The 17,471-nt window shown below is 45.9% G+C and overlaps 1 protein-coding gene across 5 annotated transcripts; it reads left to right on the forward strand.

The window, feature by feature from the left end:
* The first annotated feature begins 282 nt into the window (after nucleotides 1–282).
* LOC108939395 (specifically androgen-regulated gene protein) lies at nucleotides 283–14,834 on the forward strand. 5 transcript variants are annotated; one of them, XM_029246297.1, is made up of 7 exons: nucleotides 283–415; nucleotides 501–1,055; nucleotides 1,844–2,152; nucleotides 8,182–8,237; nucleotides 11,163–11,375; nucleotides 12,671–12,842; nucleotides 13,084–14,834. In XM_029246297.1, exons 5-7 carry the CDS (start codon nucleotides 11,271–11,273, stop codon nucleotides 14,388–14,390), a joined length of 1,584 nt encoding a protein of 527 aa, XP_029102130.1. In that variant the 5' UTR covers nucleotides 283–415; nucleotides 501–1,055; nucleotides 1,844–2,152; nucleotides 8,182–8,237; nucleotides 11,163–11,270; the 3' UTR covers nucleotides 14,391–14,834. The 5 variants fall into 5 exon arrangements, with proteins under 5 accessions (XP_029102130.1, XP_029102131.1, XP_018616224.1 ...); XM_029246298.1 differs by lacking the exon at nucleotides 8,182–8,237; XM_018760708.1 differs by lacking the exon at nucleotides 1,844–2,152.
* The last annotated feature ends 2,637 nt before the right edge of the window (nucleotides 14,835–17,471 follow it).

A 17,471-nucleotide genomic window follows, 5' to 3' on the forward strand; every position in this document is an offset into this window, starting at 1 on the left:
TTTCATAGAGAAGAGGTGAAGAACTTGGCTGGGAGCCCTTGTTTTTGTCGACCGGCCTCCTGCTCGATGGCGGAAAAGACGGCCTTTTGGGCGGACCGTGGTCCATCGTTAAGGAATTGTTCCCAGGCTCCGGGCCCATGGAAAACACACTTTCTGGGAAGAAAGCCGCGGTGCTCCCATGCTCAGAAATGTCCTGTGTACAGCGTGTCCTGTGCTGCCACCGTGTTTTCTGGCCCACAGCCACAGTCAGTGAACCAAAGAAAACAGTTATCCGGAGTAAGTCAGTTTGCAGTACTCAGATGCAAGTTTTTTCTTTGCCTAGAGCCAGATAATTACAGATACAATGGCAAAGAACCATATTTCAAAAAACAAGAAACTTTCCGCATTATTTTGGAGCATTTCAACTTGATGATCGGTAGGTGTACAATTGATAAAACAGCAGCCCAGGATATGAATCGTGTGTGTTGTAGGACATGAATTTACCCGCATACCGCTGACAGGTCGGAGTGGACAGTTCCTAAAAACGAAAGTCTCAGGATTGTTGGAGGAAAGCCGCACGCCTGGTGAAAACCTTTACGAAGTCGAGGGCAACTCGGTGACAAACCTGATGTGAGATTCAAACCGGCAACACTGAAGTTTTAACTTTGACACCTACTGAACCACAGGCAGTCCACAAGCAGTTGATTATTTGGAGAATTTCAGCATGAACAGGATCATTTGAAAAAGTAGCACAAAAAAGCTGCTTTCTCTTCAGTAAAATGATCCTTAAAACACGGCTCACATTTATTACATTTCTTTACCGTTGCCAAAAGTCCCTCTAAATGTTATCCCATATGGTTTCGACAAAATGTTTGTTGGTGTTTCCAGTGTTCCTCATTTCGCTCAGGACCTGCATGTCTTCATGGTTAATTAGTAATCGCCAGGTCAACTTTAAAGGCATTGTCACGTAACCATTTTCCAACACTACATGTCTCTATGCTGTGATTCATGAGGACTTGCAAAAAAACGGACTCCTTCACTTTACAACTCGTCGTCTCTTTAGCAGCTCTCGTCCGGTGAGTAAATATTTGACACTACTACTTGAAGTCAAAAAGTAAATGAACTATGGAAAACATGATACTAAACTCAGTCGAAACACTAAACGCGCCTTGCTGGTTTCTAAACATGCCATTTATTATGGCGGACGCTTTTATCTTGAAAATTGTTCGGTAAAGGTGCAGATTTTGTAATAAGCATTAATAAGTGCAATTTTGCTTAAAGCAGATGAGTAGGTATTGTACAACATTGTGTGTTATAATTATGTGTTTGTAATAGTTATCAGGTGGTATGACTGATGAAACTGAGAAAAATTTTTACAGCTCTAGGTGTCAGAGCACACAAATAATAAAAGAAAGGGAATAGTTTCAGCTTTGCTTATTTAAGCAAGTCTGCCGCATGTAAATCTCTATTGATTTACATAGACACAATAGGAGCTGCTAAAAAATAAGATTAAAAGGAAGGTGAGTCAGGACATCATGCCTACACAGGAAAATCAGCACCAGCCTAATTGCATTTACCTGATGCTTTTATCCAAAGCAACTCAACATTTTTTAGCCATTTATATAGCTGGGTAATTTTTTACGATAGCAATTTAGGCTGAGTAACTTGCTCAAGGGTACTACAGGTAGAGGTGGGATTTTAACCTATGGCCTTCAAAAAGCAGCTACTCTAACCACTACACTATCAGCTGCATAAACAACCTTATAATAATAATAATAATAATAATAATAATAATAATAATAATTAAGAAGAAGAATGTACATATTATCAATTTGTCTTCCTTTCACTTTAATTTCTACTGTAGTATATGGACCACAACTCGAGGAGAAAAGGTGAACGTGGTGGAACTTTTCCGTACACACAGAAAGTTCATCACTGTGTCGGATGTAAGCAGACTGCCGATTGGTCAAAAGGTCGGAGGCGGGTTTCGCCGATTGGCCGAGGTCAGGGCTCGCGCAGGAACTACAGCGGCACGGTTAGCGCTTGGGTTTCAACCCGCGCTCTTTCAGAGCGCGTCGCGAGCGCGGAGCGAGCAGGTGGGCTGACCGTGTGTGGCAGGCAGGCGCGCGAGGGCGCGCGCGACTCGGAGCGCTGGGTTTCCTGCAGTACTGAGGTGAGCGCCTGACGCCGCGTTCTTCGTTCCGCTGCTGCAGGACAATGACCCCCTTTTCTCTTCTCTCTGTGGCCTCCGACTTCTTCGACTTCGTTTTGCGAGTTGCACTTTCTTAAGTCACAGTTATAGCTGAAAGTTTATGCGAAAGAAAATGACATTTGATGAGAACCTGAACCCTTCAGAATAGGGCGGCGGGTGGCCAGGACGGATTCAGGTTTTTTCTTTTTCATTTTTTTGCCTTGGTATCCCCCCCTCTTTTTGAAACATTGATTGAAACGATATGAGGAAAACTGAATGATAAAACAGTTCTGTCCCCAGTACTACTGATCATTATGGATCTTTTTTTCTGGTACTTGACAAGTTGACACTCTGTCACGTCGTCTGCTGCTAGCTATGTATGTTTTTCTCCTAATGAACAAATTTTATTTTCTCTAAGCTGTACGTGGATTTTGGAGAAAAGCGTCTGCTAAATGAATATGTAAATCGTAAATGTCAAGCTGCGTCTTGCAATTTCGAAGGTTAAACTCTTGTGTTTTCCCGTCAAAATCCACGTATAACACTGCGCTTACGTAGCGCTCTTTATTTATATAACCGTAACGTGTTACATCAGAGAAGTTTACCATAAATACTCTGGTGTGAATAAACTGGCGCAACGTGTGAATATGGGGCGCCGGCGCTTCCTGCGCGTCTTAGTTCCACTGCGAGAGACCCCTGGAGTTTGCTTTGTTTGTTTGTTTGTTTCTTTGTTTCTTTGTTTGTTTAGGCGACGCAGTGACAGCTCCTGTGTGGGTTTGGACCTGGGTTCCGTCCCCTCTCGCTCAGTCTGTATGTTCGCGCGGCTGTTAATGACCATTGTTTTATGTTTGTTTATTATTGTTGGAAAATAATGCAAAAAAAACTAATTTTAATAATAATAATAAGAAGAAGAATTTTTACACACCGTAAGGTGAGCCACATGAGCCCCCCCTGGTGACTGGAGATGGTCCCAGGTACAGTGCAGTAAAGGGTGTGACTCAGTGCAGAGTGGTGGGTGCAGTACCTTGTATAGTGGTTTTTTTATCACTTGGTTTATAGTTTCTTTGCATATTACATTTACTCATTTAGCTGATGCTTTTTGTCTAAAGCAACTTATAATGCTGAGCTGCTTACAGTAGTTTACTTGTTTGTTCAGCAGGGTAATTTTACAGGAGCAGATCAGGGTGAGTACTTTGTCAAAGGGGACGACAACTGGAATCGAACCCGTGAGTTCGGATCTAAAGGCAGTACCTCAAACCACTATGCTACCAGCTGTACCCACTTAAGCTTTCTCTGGTGAATCTGTACACAACTTTTTCCTTTAAACACTATCCCTCCCCCCCATCCCATGTAAGTTGACACTCCACTGTACTCCACATTTGCACAAACACTGGTACACATAGTTCCCAATGTCATACTTTGCATTAGTCGGTCTTGGATAAACAATATTTTGTTTTTTTTTTTTTTTTTTCTTCTCTTTTCCTTGCTGGTCATGACCGTAAGCCTGAAAGCGGCGACTCTACGTGACCCGTGCTGTTTGCGATGTGGTCCAATCCCTGAAGTGTTCAACACCATTAATTGAAATTTTACCCATTAGTTTAATGGAACCCGACGGCCTGCAGCGTTAACCTGCAATTCATTATTGATGTACTGCTCTAGGGTCGTGTGTGGGTAAGGTCATTACTGCAGCCTTCTGCAGAGGATGCACTTGCTGCTCACCCTTTTTTTTAGTACGTGTCCTTATTGTGTAGTGATGTCATGTGGGTTGGAAATAGACGCAACCCTGGCAGCGAAGAGCGAGCGTTCCTGTTTTGTTTGGTGGGGATATCGGATTAGCGTGTAAGTAAGACCGTCTGTGAGATTGTGTCGAAAGTCTTTTATTATGGGTTTCGTGTGTAAGCCGAGGGCTCACTTCACCATTGACTGCTACAAGAGGCCTTTGTACGTTGACTTCGGGTGGCTTAATTACCCACAATGCAGTGGGTCAGATGTAGTGGTTAGTGTCTAGCGCAGCTATTGCCAGCTACAGTATTCATGACATTATGGTTATGTGATATTTATTTACTCCAGTGTGATGCCATTCCTCTGTCAGTTCATTGTGGTGCGAATACTGCTGTAATCTCGTTCAGTTTGTTTTGGCGTAAAACTTATGTTTCTCTCTGCATCTTTTTTGTTTTATTTTTTTTTTTACTTATTGATTGAGCTTTGCCCGAGGTGACTTGTTTCCTGTTAGGTTTGAACAGTGCATGAGTGTTTTTACAGAAGGCATTAACTGAATACATAAAGATACCCAGCAGTGCACCGTTTTCCTTGCAAGAGCTGACTGAAGCTGAATTTGAAGCCGAAGAATCACATGAACCAAAGTGTTAAAACACGTTGCCAGTAGGTGAAGTATTGTCTGCGAAGGTGGACTTGGGACCTAAATACTGCTGGTTCAAATCCCAGAAGGAGATGTGGTGCTTTAGGCACTTGGTCTGAATTACTTCACTGCAAAGTCACCTTGCCGAGCAGAATGCTTTTTGAAAATGAATTGATTTGTGAGAAATTGGAAGCCCCTGGGTAACTGCACGTCTGCATTGCGGTGATGCACAGTGACAGGCAAGCTGCACCTTACTGATGGAATTCCGTGTGTCCGTGTGCATGCGTGCGTGCGTGCGTATGTGTGTGTACCGACAGTGCAATGTGCCACAGTTGCACAACACTGGAATTCCTTGAGCGCTGGTGTGCTGTCAACAATTAACCAAAGCTCAGTGCTAAAATGCCTGTGCAAGGCTTTTTGAATTTTCCCACCCCCGTTGCACCTCGGTAACTTCAGGTGGAGGGGCACGCAGCCCCTCACATACAGAGATCCTGTCAGAGACTGGGGACAGCCAGGGAGCGCCTTACAGGCTAACCCGGTTACTGAGTGTAAAAATAAATGGAAGCAGGCAAGGCGACATTCCTGCGTGAATGGCGCCGAGCTGGGTGTAGCTCCTACGCAGGGATGGCTGTCGTCACTGCGTCTCTGCCTGTCCCAGGAGCAGGAGGTGTGTCAGCTGCACGACCTCCTGTGCACATGGTGACAGACGATGACTTGACTCTTGCATCCACCTGCGTCCATCATGAGTGTGCTCCTTGGTGCCTCTTTACATACACACACACACACACACACGCACGTGGTGCCTGGCTGCTTTCTTTCCCCTGTGCTGGGGAACATATCTAGTTGGATATGTGTCATCTATTGAAAGGTTGCAACTGCAACCTTTTTCACTATTTTTGCTTTCACCCTTAACTGAACTTGGTTTTTAAAAGATGGTGCCAGAGGTGTGTGTCCTCGTTTTTATTCTTTGTCATTTCATTGAGTAAAGAACAGAACGTGTTGCTAGTCAGGGCAGCACGGTGGTGCAAAAGGTAGCGTTAGTGTCTCAAAGCTCTATGCTGTGGGTTCGAATATGGCTCAGTGTGTGTTGAGTTTGTGTTTTCGGTCTGTGTCTGCATGGGTTTCCTCCTGTGGTCCAGTGACATGCATTTCAGGTGAATTGGTGACCCTAAGTTACCCTTAGTGCATCTCTATTTGAGTGAATGAGTGTGTACAGTTGCCCTGTGATGGGTTGGCGTCCTGTCCAGGATAGGCTCCAGGCCACCTTGACCCTGCAGTGGACAAGTGTTTAATGTAGATGCATAATTTTGACCAATTTTAAATTTCACATTTACATATAAGGAGACCGGGTCCTGCTCTCCGGTGGGTCTGGGGTTCGAGTCCTGCTTGGGGTGCCTTGCGCCGGACTGGCGTCCCGTCCTGCGTGTGTCCCCTCCTCCTCCGGCCTTACGCCCTGTGTTGCCGGGTAGGCTCTGGTTCCCCGTGACCCCGTGTGGGACAAGCGGTTCAGAAAGTGTGTGTGTGTGCGTATAAGGAGAGGACTGATTTATATATTTCTCTCTGTATTTATTATACATACACAGTCTGAAACCGCTTGTCCCAAGCAGGGTCACGGCAAGCCGGAGCCTAACCCAGCAGTGCAGAGGGGACACACCCAGGGTGGGATGCCAGCTCATTGCAAGGCACCCCAAGCAGGACTTGAACTCCAGACTCATCAGAGAGCAGGACCCAGCCAAACCCACTGCGCCACTGCACCCCCCTTCTGTATTTATTAGTTATTTCAAAATACTTCTTTCTTCTGTTCTCGCTGTTCTTGTTATACAGGCCAGCATCAGCACTGTTTATAGTTGTGCAGTTTCCCAGAACTGCCCTGGTCATGTGTTGCGTTTGCGGAATCCACAAGTGGCTGTGACCCTCAGGCAGTCATCTAACCATGAGTCCATGGAAAAGCCAAGAGAGGAGGGGTCAGAGGAGAAACTTACCTTGCGCAAAAGGAGCTGAAGGGTCTGCTGCAACCGACAGCGGACAGCGTGGTGCGCTCGCTTGGAAAGGCAGTGGACTACTCTGCCACAGAGGGATACTTTTAAAAACGTTACTAATACCGAGAAAACTACGGGAGGCCTAAGCAGCACACATGCAAGACAAGTAGTACTGGTAGTTCAGTACTACTCAGCCAATAAGAGGTCGGTGCCACTGCGATAGGACTCGTTATAGAACCTGTAGGCTGTTGGCAGAAATGACCACAGGTGGTGCTCCTTGGACCAGCACAGTTGAACCAGTCTCTTGCCCGAGGTGCTCCTCTGTTTGCCTAGGGTGGTGTGTTCAGGTTGCAGCTCATGGACAGGCGTTGTTTAGAGTCCTTCTCTGTACTTTTTTCCTCCGGGGATTCCAGCCTAACTCCCAGGGCCAAGTCTTCCTTCCCATTTAGTTTACTCCTCTGTTGCATTACCATTGGCTCAGTGTACAACCACTGGTAGAACATCTGGAGCAGTAATCTACATGCTCCAAAAGGCCTGAACCTCTTGAGAAAGTGAAGGCGACTCTTTCCCTTCTTCTACAGAGCCTTAGTGCAGCAGGTCCATCCCATCCTGCTGTCCTTCGCAGGTCCCCCAGGTCCCTGCATGTTCCCATCACCTCCACTGTCTTTCCATCAATGGCCACTGACATAGTGGACCCTTGCACCTCCAGAAGTCCATCACCATACGTTGTACTAGAACTTGTGTCACAGTCATCTCACTACTCCTATGGTGGGCAGTCCGTACAGACTCTCCAGAGAGGAGCTGTGCTCAGTGCCAGTGACTTTCACAGTTGTGTGTGCAGTGGTCAGCTGACAGCAGACACTATGTGGGAGACCGAAATGTAGGGGAAAAGGTGCCGGGTGTGAGGGGTGCCATCGCATCAGGTGATTAACCACACAGAGGGAGCTTATAACTGCTGTGCAAATAACAGGCAGCACAGAGGTGGTTTAAAGAGTTAGGGACATGCAGCTCATTACTGACATTATAGAAGTCTGAGTCACATTTATGCACTGTGGATGCTACCATGATTTTACCCTGTCATGTTTTAGTCACGTTCAGATGCAAGGCTGAAGATAATTGGGGTTATTATAAATGACAGAGTACATTAATCACATGAAATACACAGTGGAATGAAGGTGGCACTTGTTAGGGCAAAATAAAACATTTTGTTTGACCTGATTTTAAATGCTATTGAACGTTGCATTGTTTCCCATCAGCTTAACTCAAAACAACAAAAAAAGAACAGCTTTATTTGTTCAAGCTTTATATGAAACGACTAAAATGAAATCAGATTAGATTCCTTTTATTGTTTTTTTTTTTTTTTCTTTTATGTGATGCATTTGGTTTTATATTTTCATATTTTTTCTGGGTGTTGCTGGGTAGGCTCCGGTTCCCCGCGACCCTGTATGGGTCAAGCGGTTCCGAAAATGTTTGTGTGTGTGTATTTTTTCTGGGCGGCATGATGGCACAACGGATAGTGGTGGTGCCACGTAGCGCCTTCACTGCGTCATCAGGCATACTGTATGTCTGGGTTTCCTCCCGCAATTTTTGACTCTAAATTGCCAGTAATGTGAACATGAGTATGATTGTAAGTGTCTAATCCAGTGTGTACCCTGCCTCACACCCTATGCTTCCAGGATAGGCTCCAGACCATCATGACCCTTCACTGGACAAACATTCATTGATATTGAGTGTGAGTGCGTTTTTTTTCCAGTTCTTATCTTGGATATGTATTTTTTTGTTCCTAAAGTCTGAAGTCCTAAAGTTTTTGGTCCTAAACTCCATGTATGTGTATAGTAGAAGCACAACTTTATTTCTTTCTTTTTAAGAGAAAACAATGATTCCTTTCCCCCTCCTTGCTCTTAAGTCCTTTAAAAGCAACCTTGTAATTCAACATGCATGTTCGGAAATGCTGCCACCATTAATTTCTGGACGAGTGATTTCGGAGATGAACCCAGACTATGCTGTGTAAAATGCAGTTTAGCTGGACCACATCTCTCTTCTGTCTTTTTAGGTGAATCTCCTTCATGGTAATTAACATGTGAGCTGTTTAAGAGCTCAGTAGGAGCTGTAAGAAAGGACGGTCCTGTATAATTAATTCCCTTGTGTGCTGTGCCCTGTAATCCTCACACAAAGACCCTTTTGCAATCTGTCCACTCTTGACGGCCCCTGCAGTTAGTTCAATGTGCTGCACACTTATCGTGACTCCAAACCCATGGACTTTGGAAAGGAACAAAAGTTACGTATCAAATAAAAGAAGCCTGATCAGTGTATTACTTCTCCAGCGTTAATATCGATTAATAATTTACCATTAATGATCCGTTTCGACGCTTAGCTGGGCGATTATACAGCGTTGGCGTCGGCTGTCGTAATGCTCCCAGAGAAGGTTTTATTTGCACTCCCGAAGGTCAGTTTGTGACTAGTTGAGCCGGTTCTGCTTTCTTTCCCCCTGAATATACAAGGTTGTCCAGGAATTTTTCTGGTAGAGTGTGGTTACAAACAACATAAGAGCTGTAATAAACGCTTGACTTGCGATAGCAAAAGCAGCCCATTGAGTTCATGTGACAGCCGATGGTTGAGAGACTTTGAGAGTCCTGTTTACATTTATGTTTATTTATTTATTTAGCAGACACTTTTCTCCAAAGTGACTTCCAATGAACTCTATGTAGTGTTATGAGTCCACACACTTTATTCACCAAGGTGACTTAACACTGCTAGATACACTACTTACACTAGGTCACTCATCCATACGTCAGTGTTTATAAGTAGGCGCATTGTGTTCTGCCCCAGCAGGCGGATCGCTCGCTTCCACAACTGCAGAGATGCAGAACTGTGCTCTGTTTCCTCTTGAGACTGACCATGGGTCACCGTTGCCGTTTCATAGACAAGCATCTTTTTGTCTCATACAAGTTATGTGGAATACATGGTGTTTTACACAATACAGTAGGGGGGGGAGGGGGCAAGAGAGGGTGTGGTGGCGCAGCGGGTTTGACTGGGTGCTGCTCTCCAGTGGGTCTGGCGTTCACATCCTGCTTGGGGTGCCCTGCAATGGAGTGGCATCCCGTCCTGGATGTATCCCCTCCCCCTCCAGCCTTGCACCCTCTGTGGCCGGGTTAGGCTTCGGTTTGCCGGACAACTCATTTGTTTAATTTTTATAGAGAAACAACTCCGTTTCACAGCGATGTATGGTTTCTTAATAATTATATAACGTGTCAGTTCAGTTCTTCAGTTTTATATATATATTGTTCTTTTTTAACAGATTTACAAGTGCACCTGTCCGTTATGCAACACGGTTAATTGGTCCTGTTTCATTTTGATCATTTGGCTTAGAGGGGATGTGGTGGTGCAGTGGCGCAGTGGGTTAGACCAGGTCCTGCTCTCTGGTAGGTCTGAGGTTCAAGCCCTCCTTGGAGTGCCTTGTGATGGACTGGCATCCCATCCTGGGTGTGTCCCCTACACCCTGTGTTGCCGGGTTAGGCTCTGGCTCCCCAGGACCCTGTATGGGATAGGTGGTTCAGGAAAAAAAAAATTTAGCTCAGGGAAACATTATGATATGAAGAAATTCAGTTCACAGCCTCTGTGTCACTCTGCTAAGAACGAGGACACTGTGTTGTCACAGAGGTGTCATGTGGCATTACTAACAAATGTTTTCAAAGGAGATCATTGGTCAACTTCATTTCATAGTCATATTAAGCCTTCATTTAAAGTTGTTTTAAGCATATTGATGTTGTTCATATGATTCAGGTAACTGAGTTAATACTTGTGTGTTTGTGGTTTATTTCTATAAGGACTGAAATGACCCAGGTTCAAATGCCACATCCTGCTGTATTACCACTGAGCAAGGTACTTACCCTGAATTGCACCAGTAAGAATGATTTTACTGTATAAAAGGGTGAATCAGTGTAAGAAGATTAACATGGTAATTCACTTTGGAGAAAAGTACCATCTGAATGAATTAATAGTAGTAATAATAGTGACTATGCTATTTCAGTTGTACTTTACATTTACCTTAATCGGGGGTTCTGATTGGTTGAGTTTATTAATTTGGCAGAAAACAGGAGGTGCGTAACTGGTTTTGTGTGAAACTGAAGGAAAATAACCAGAATGACACCACTCTAAACCATATGGGCTCGAGAACCCAAATGTGCATCTCTGTCCCAAAATGTTTGATACAATCTGTTGCATAGAATAAAATACCTGTTGTGGAAGTGAAATCAGCACAACATGCAGAAATATCATAGCTACATGATACTACATGATATGCTCGTTGCATTCTATTGTGTTTAATAAGCGATTGTGGCTTTTTTGTATTTCAACCCCGTTATATGAGGGCTAAATGTACGTGTATTTCGAGTAGCACCCAAGAGAAAATATCAGATATTTTGCACAGTGTTTTACTCAAATTGCTCATAACAGGAAAATCTATGTTTTAAAGTTGTGCCGTATTTGTATTTTATGTGTTTAAAAATGAAGCTATAATTTTAATGTATCTGACTTATGAAATATATTTAAGGCTGAGGTCCATTAGATGTACTGCATTGACTGCTCGGTTATTCTATATAATTAACAAATGTGAATGTGTGACAGAAAGTATTGTTCACTTTCTTAATTTCTCCAGCTTTATACAGGTGTTCTGGTTTAAGGAAGCAATTGACGGAGGTCCGTGAGGTGCAGGTCCTCCTTCGCCTCCTAAGGTCTCACACACATACGCGCTTGTCCCTGTGCAATGCCGAAGAGTGACACGTGGCCTGGTGGCATGGCCATGGACTCCGTCAGCAGCGTGGATAGCGCCGGGAGCTGCGACAGCGTGATCAGCATCAGCTCCACCTTTGTGAGTATAGTCCCGCCTGCTCGCCTTAGGTCCCCAGACTCCACAGGTAGATGTTATGATGCTGTTGGACTGTCGAAAAGCTCTCCCAGCATCGTCGACTATTTTACACAGAAAATGTGGATTGGTGTTTCAGCCTTTTTCATTTAAGTGAGCTTATCCAATATGAAAATAGTTGGCGCTCTGCAGGAACATTTTATGAAGACAGTTTATTTAGGAAGAATTGCTCCCTGAACACAGTGTGCTCTTGCCTTACTTATTTATTTAGTTTTGCAGATGGTTTTTGTAAAGCGCAGCTTATAGAGCGTAAGCACAAAATACAAATTACATAGGTCAAGCTACAAAATTCAAGGAAGAAAGTTGTATTTCAAGGATACAAAAATATTCACTTTTTTCCTACAGCCTTAATTCCTTTGATGTAGGCCTTAGATAAATATTAAATGGGGTGGTCTGTTTTGCCAAGCAATTAAATTTCCTGTTTTCCCTCAGTTCAAGCAGTCAGGGTTCAGGAACACGGATTTAGATTTGAAAGATTTTTGTGTTTGTTTTGGAGAGGTCTTTTATGAGGTCTTCGGAGCGATTCCTTTGAGGTGTGGCGGAATTCGGAGGCTGAAGTGTTGACGGGCAAATCGACCGACAGGTTTCGTACTGTGCTGAAATAAAAATAAAGTGAAATAGACGCAACTTTTTATATTTAAATATATATTTCACAAATGTTCTTTCGGAGGGGAGGTGTGTTTGCTCTGTCCTTGCAACAATGCCACGAGAAGAGCAAACAGATGTGAGCTTTCAGACTCTTAGAATATCAACAACCAGGCAACTGTCTTAGGCAACTTCCAGGCCTCTGTAAACAAGCAGAATTTCTCCAGGTTGCTTTTGACCATTTTTTACAACATGTGTCCATACACATTTTAGCTATGGAGATGACTCTGAAATAGTAGCTCAGTTGAGGACAGCTGTAGCGGGTGTCATCAGCATGACATCGCATGTTGTGTTGTCTTTCTCAGTTACTCATTTTCTAGTTGTTCATTTCAGAAAGATTGACTATTAAACCCAATTTCCCTTGAGAGTTTTTCATGTCTTATCCTGCCTGTTTGGAGTGTCTAAGTTTCCTCCGTGAAGCTTGGTGGAATCGGCTAGTTAAAAATATGTTCTTTTAAGTTTTCCCTTCTGTGCGCTGAGGTTGCAAGCTGCTCACGAAGGCCACGCACAGGTTGCTAGAAGTTTTCCTATTTTGGAGTGTGGATGTTGCCGACTGCCTCTAACTGCTGTTCAAACTGTGTATGTGTGCTCTGCAGAGTGAGAGCAGCCTGGAACACCTCTCTGCTGAGGAACGGGCATGCCTCATGTTCTTAGAGGAGACCATTGAGTCGCTGGAGGCAGAGGATGACAGCGGCCTTTCCAGTGATGAGCCCAAGCGCTCATCAGTACTCCTCCCTTATCCATCCAACCAAAGGAGCAAACAGGATGGTGAGTTAAGAGTTTTGGGCTGGGGGGGTACTGTTAGCCTCTGTCAGATCCGTCGGTAAACACTGGCTGCGCTAATCATGACCCTGACCCTGTAGTTCTATAGGTTTTACTGCAAACTTACTTCATTGCACATATTTAGAAGCAAACAGAATCTTCAGTTACCCTCTGTGTAGAGTATCTGGTGCTTTTGGCTGCATAATCACCAGGTTAAATATCTCAGGTATGTATATTTGTCTTCCAGATATGCTGAAACCTCCACTGGACAGTCGGGAAATGAAAGAAAAAGAAACTGGGGTGTCGTTCGACAACATTGCGCCAGCACCCCTGGTCCTGGTAGACAGTGGACAGAATGTTCCGATTGACAAATTGGATGCAATACCTGTACCACCTGCCTTTGCCTCGACGGTGCACCTTTCACAGGACAAAGTGGACACAGCCAGCATGCCAAAAACCTCTGCAGGCACCCAGACCAACCATACTCCCCAGACCATCCCATCAGAGATGAACATAGTCCTCATTCCTCCTCCGTCAGACTTTCAGGATGAGCCAGCAGCACAGACTGAGCAGCACATAACCAGGCAACCTAAGGTCAAGATTGATCTGGAACAGTTCTGTAAGAGAGCCTCCGTCAAGAAGGCTTCTGTCGCCACCTCCGAAACCAAGGCCAAGCCACTTCCAACTGACCAGGCCAGCCAGGGTAGTTCACTGCCTCCACCACTGGAGGTCCATGTAGCACATCACCGTGACCTGACTGAGCCCAGGACTAGCCCACCTGCTGTAGCCCCCAAACCAAAAAAGCTCCCTCCCAACATTGTGATGAAAACCCACAAAACGTCAGACTCGAGTGGCAGCTCTCCAGTCACCTCACCCAACGAGAGGGTCATGATGGACCCTCAGAAGGTAAGGCTGGAGGCATTGCGCAAGCTAGGCCTTCTGAAGGATGCTGAGGTGGACTCCGGCTCCCCCACTAGTCCTCTGCACTACCCCAGCTCCTTACGGTCTCGGGAGGCACATAGCCCACCTTCTAGTCCTCCAGTTGCCTTGCTATGGCCCACTTGGTCTCCCACCTCACAGGAAATGTCAGAGCCTCAGAGCAGGCCAAGCCCTCCAAGTGGGCATTGTGGATATCCAGGAACTGACGTCCTGACAGCAACTGTACAGCTACCTATCAAACTGCCAGAGGTGAAATCTGCATCCCTGGAGAGGTCGGACACCGCCAACCAGGTATCCAGTAACTCCTTTCATGGAAGCTCCACTGCTGATGCTGCCAGCCACTCGTTCATTAGCCCAAAGCCTCGTCCTGCATCCTTGGGCAACAGGCAGGATTTCATTGTCATCCAGGGAGATGCTCCCTTGCCAAGCCCTGCCACAAAGGCTCTTGAATTGGGGGACGTGGGAAAATCTGCGGCCCCGACCCCTCCCGCACAGATCTTAGTATCCCACAAGCTCCCGCGCTCCCAGGGCGTCAGTGTGCTGATCAGCCCCCGTGGGGAAAATGGTGGGAACCGACGGGAGGCTCTGAGGAAGCTGGGCCTACTGAAGGAGTAAGGATCTGAAAAATATGTCCCTAAAAACATTCTAACTCGCGCTCTCTCGCTCGCTCTCCTCGTTCTCCACAAAATCTCGTATCTCCCTTCCCGGCTGCACTGTGAGTTTCCCCCAGTACCTGAACTGCAAGGTGACAGTCAGACAATTTGCACTGACGTGTCCCAACAGTGTTACTGTTTCGTTTTGGTTGTAAGTGCAGCCATACTTAGTTAGGATTGTTGTAGGTTGGGGTCGAGTGCAAGTTTATGTCTCGTCTGAGGTTTCTGTTGCATTGGAAATGTAGTGATATTTTCTGTCACTCTGCCTTCTGTGCATAATCTGTATATTTAGGACATAGTAACATGTAAGATATGTTGTATGTACAGTGTTTCTCTATTACCCTGTTATTCAAAATATATGTATGTTTAATCATGTTAAATTGTTAGATTTTGCGAATAAACTATTTTGAATGAATGTGCCATTGTAGAACTGCGTGCTTTCGTTATTAGTAAAAGACGTTATGTATGTGCCGTTATAAATCAAATGAGCCATATATTGGAAGAATGACAAAGAGGTCTTGTAACCAGTGCCCTGGAAAAATACTTGTCCCCCCCACCCCCCCTTTTGGACACAATGTCTTTCGATCTTCAACCAAAATCTATTATTACATAAAAGGAATTTGAGTGAGCAAATGGCACATTTTTTACTTATTTAATGAACAAAGTCACTGAACAAGTTATTTCCCCCTTAAACGCCAATAACGACACCTTTAGCTGCAATGACTGCAACCAAACACTCCCTGTAATTTGTATACCTAAAAACATTCATCGTCAAAAATGATGAGCGATACAGGGAATCGTAATACCTTGCGCAGCACTGTAAGGTATAGGGTCATTTAGCAGGAGGGACCCCGCTGTTCCGAAACAGGCGTCCGAAAAGCTGAAGCTAATTTGTTACAGTGTACGTTTCTTTTTCCTCATACTGAATTTGGAATCGTGAGTCCGGAAATTCACTCCTTTTTCGTCCTGTGAGCACGCGGCGTGGTTATGGGGGTCATAGACGGCAGTGTCCCGGATACGCTGGAACAAGTAAACTGCTGCGGTGGTTACGGCTTTGCCAGCATGAAATACAAACCCCCAGCTGAAGGCCGAACGAAAGCGCAAGGTCTGGGACCTGGCAAAAATGCACCTTGTGTGTCCACAGTGACACAGTTTCTACAGAGATGTAGGCGTCAAGTACAGCTGACAAAAACCGTGGTATTGGACAAAGTGCCTTAAGAGTCACCTGACCATATTACCTCTTTTTCTGGCTAAATGCACTTTGTTTGCTCTCTTGTACCTTCCTTCGGAGAGAAGCATCTAGCAAGCAGATCAATGTAACCGTAGCATCTCCATTGGGAGCAAAATTTTCCTATTCATTTCTGCGGATACAAAATAGTAATAAGCTTGTATTTAGATTTGTTTCTCAACGACTCTTTCAACATGACCGAAATGTAGCACTGGCCAACACTGATCGGTTGAAGCTCCGTTATTAACCGGAGTTTAGAACGTTTTGCGCACCCTTCATCGGTGTTGTTTGCGGCCTCCGACCGAAGACCTGTTGCTTTAGATACGGGCGCCCGCCGTGGCTGTAGCGGTGCCTCCTGAGCAGGAGTCGTCCCCTTAGACGCGACACCTGGCACGGCTCCACCGACCGCCATCTGCATGCGATGCCGACGCTCTGAAACCGAAGGCTCGGCTGAACACAGACCGGCCTGGACGCGTATGATGTTCGTTTCCTGCTGGAACGGGGGACGTGTTATCTGATGTGACACCAAAACCAGTCTGGCCTGCTCCGCCGCGGCCTGTCGGCTTTTTATAATTTATTTTAACCCCTCTGTTAAATGGGAATTGAATACCCTTAGCAGGTCCCATTGCACTTAAGCCTCGATTACGTTAGCTGCGTAGACGGATCCATGCGAGCGCTCGTCTGTTCAGTCGTATGTCCGGCGCAGAATCCACGGCTGCACGCCTCCCCATGTGTCACGCCGATGCACGAGATCCTCTAATGTGTCAACGGGATGGGGGTCCTCTCCGTTGCCGATGCAACGTGACGCCCGCGAGCGCAGGTTCATTTGAACGACATCAGCGAACCCGAGGACAAGGTACTTTTTCCTTCTGCGCTGCATTTCCTAAGTCGTGTCCAGATATGCTGGTTTTTCAGCACGGAACGGCGGGGAACCGTTAAAAGTCAACTTCTGATCTAATCCGGAGACGTAGTTCGGCTCAGCCAACGTGAAAGCGGCGGTAGGAATGCCGTTCCTCCTCCAGACGCTGTCCGGTCGGGGTGAAACGCTGCTTTATTGTCATGGTCATGGTAATGCTTTCCATTTCTAATGTAACGTCCAGCTTTGGCCATCAAGGGTCCCAGGCTTTTTGCTCTTGATCCGAATTAGTCCGGTAAGTTCTTTTGGGGATGAATCTAACCTGAACTGTGGAATCTCCTGCTAATGCGCTATGTGTCCAGCGGTACCGCGGCGCACGAAGACCCCCGGGAGAGCCAAGGCTTGCAGCAATCCCGCGTAATGCTCTTCTGTTCCATCACGCAGCTCATCGGTGCCAAGTTGACACCGAAACACTGCCGGGGCGTTACTGTTATGGAACAATACAGGATGCGGCAAACAAAAACAGACACGCATCACTGACCAAAATATTCCTCGATGTTTGCAGTTCCGAAGGGCGTGGATAGGGGCTCGGTGTACCTCACCGCCAGCGGTTCCCTGACCTCTGACCTCTTTGTCCGCATGAATGAAGCTCCAGGGAGGCACGAGGGCCTTCGCCGAGAGCCCGGCCCGACTGAAAGGTGACGCGAAGGCGCGCGTGGCATCAATGCTGCCCTTCCGGTCTCGACGGCGCCCGGCGACCCTTCGCCCACAGGGCAGGGCGGCGAAAGCGCTGCGACGGTCACTGTCGCTCGCGAGCTGACGTGTCGTGTTTTGTAAGGTGCGCACCGTGAAAATGGCCGGAATGCAGGGCATCCGAAGCATTTCATGAAAGCACGAATCGGGCGAGACGTGCCCATGTCCCGCAGTTATATTATCCTTTCGCTTTCCTCGGAGGTCAT

This window comes from Scleropages formosus, chromosome 19, assembly GCF_900964775.1.
Source record: "Scleropages formosus chromosome 19, fSclFor1.1, whole genome shotgun sequence".
NCBI lineage: Eukaryota > Metazoa > Chordata > Actinopteri > Osteoglossiformes > Osteoglossidae > Scleropages > Scleropages formosus.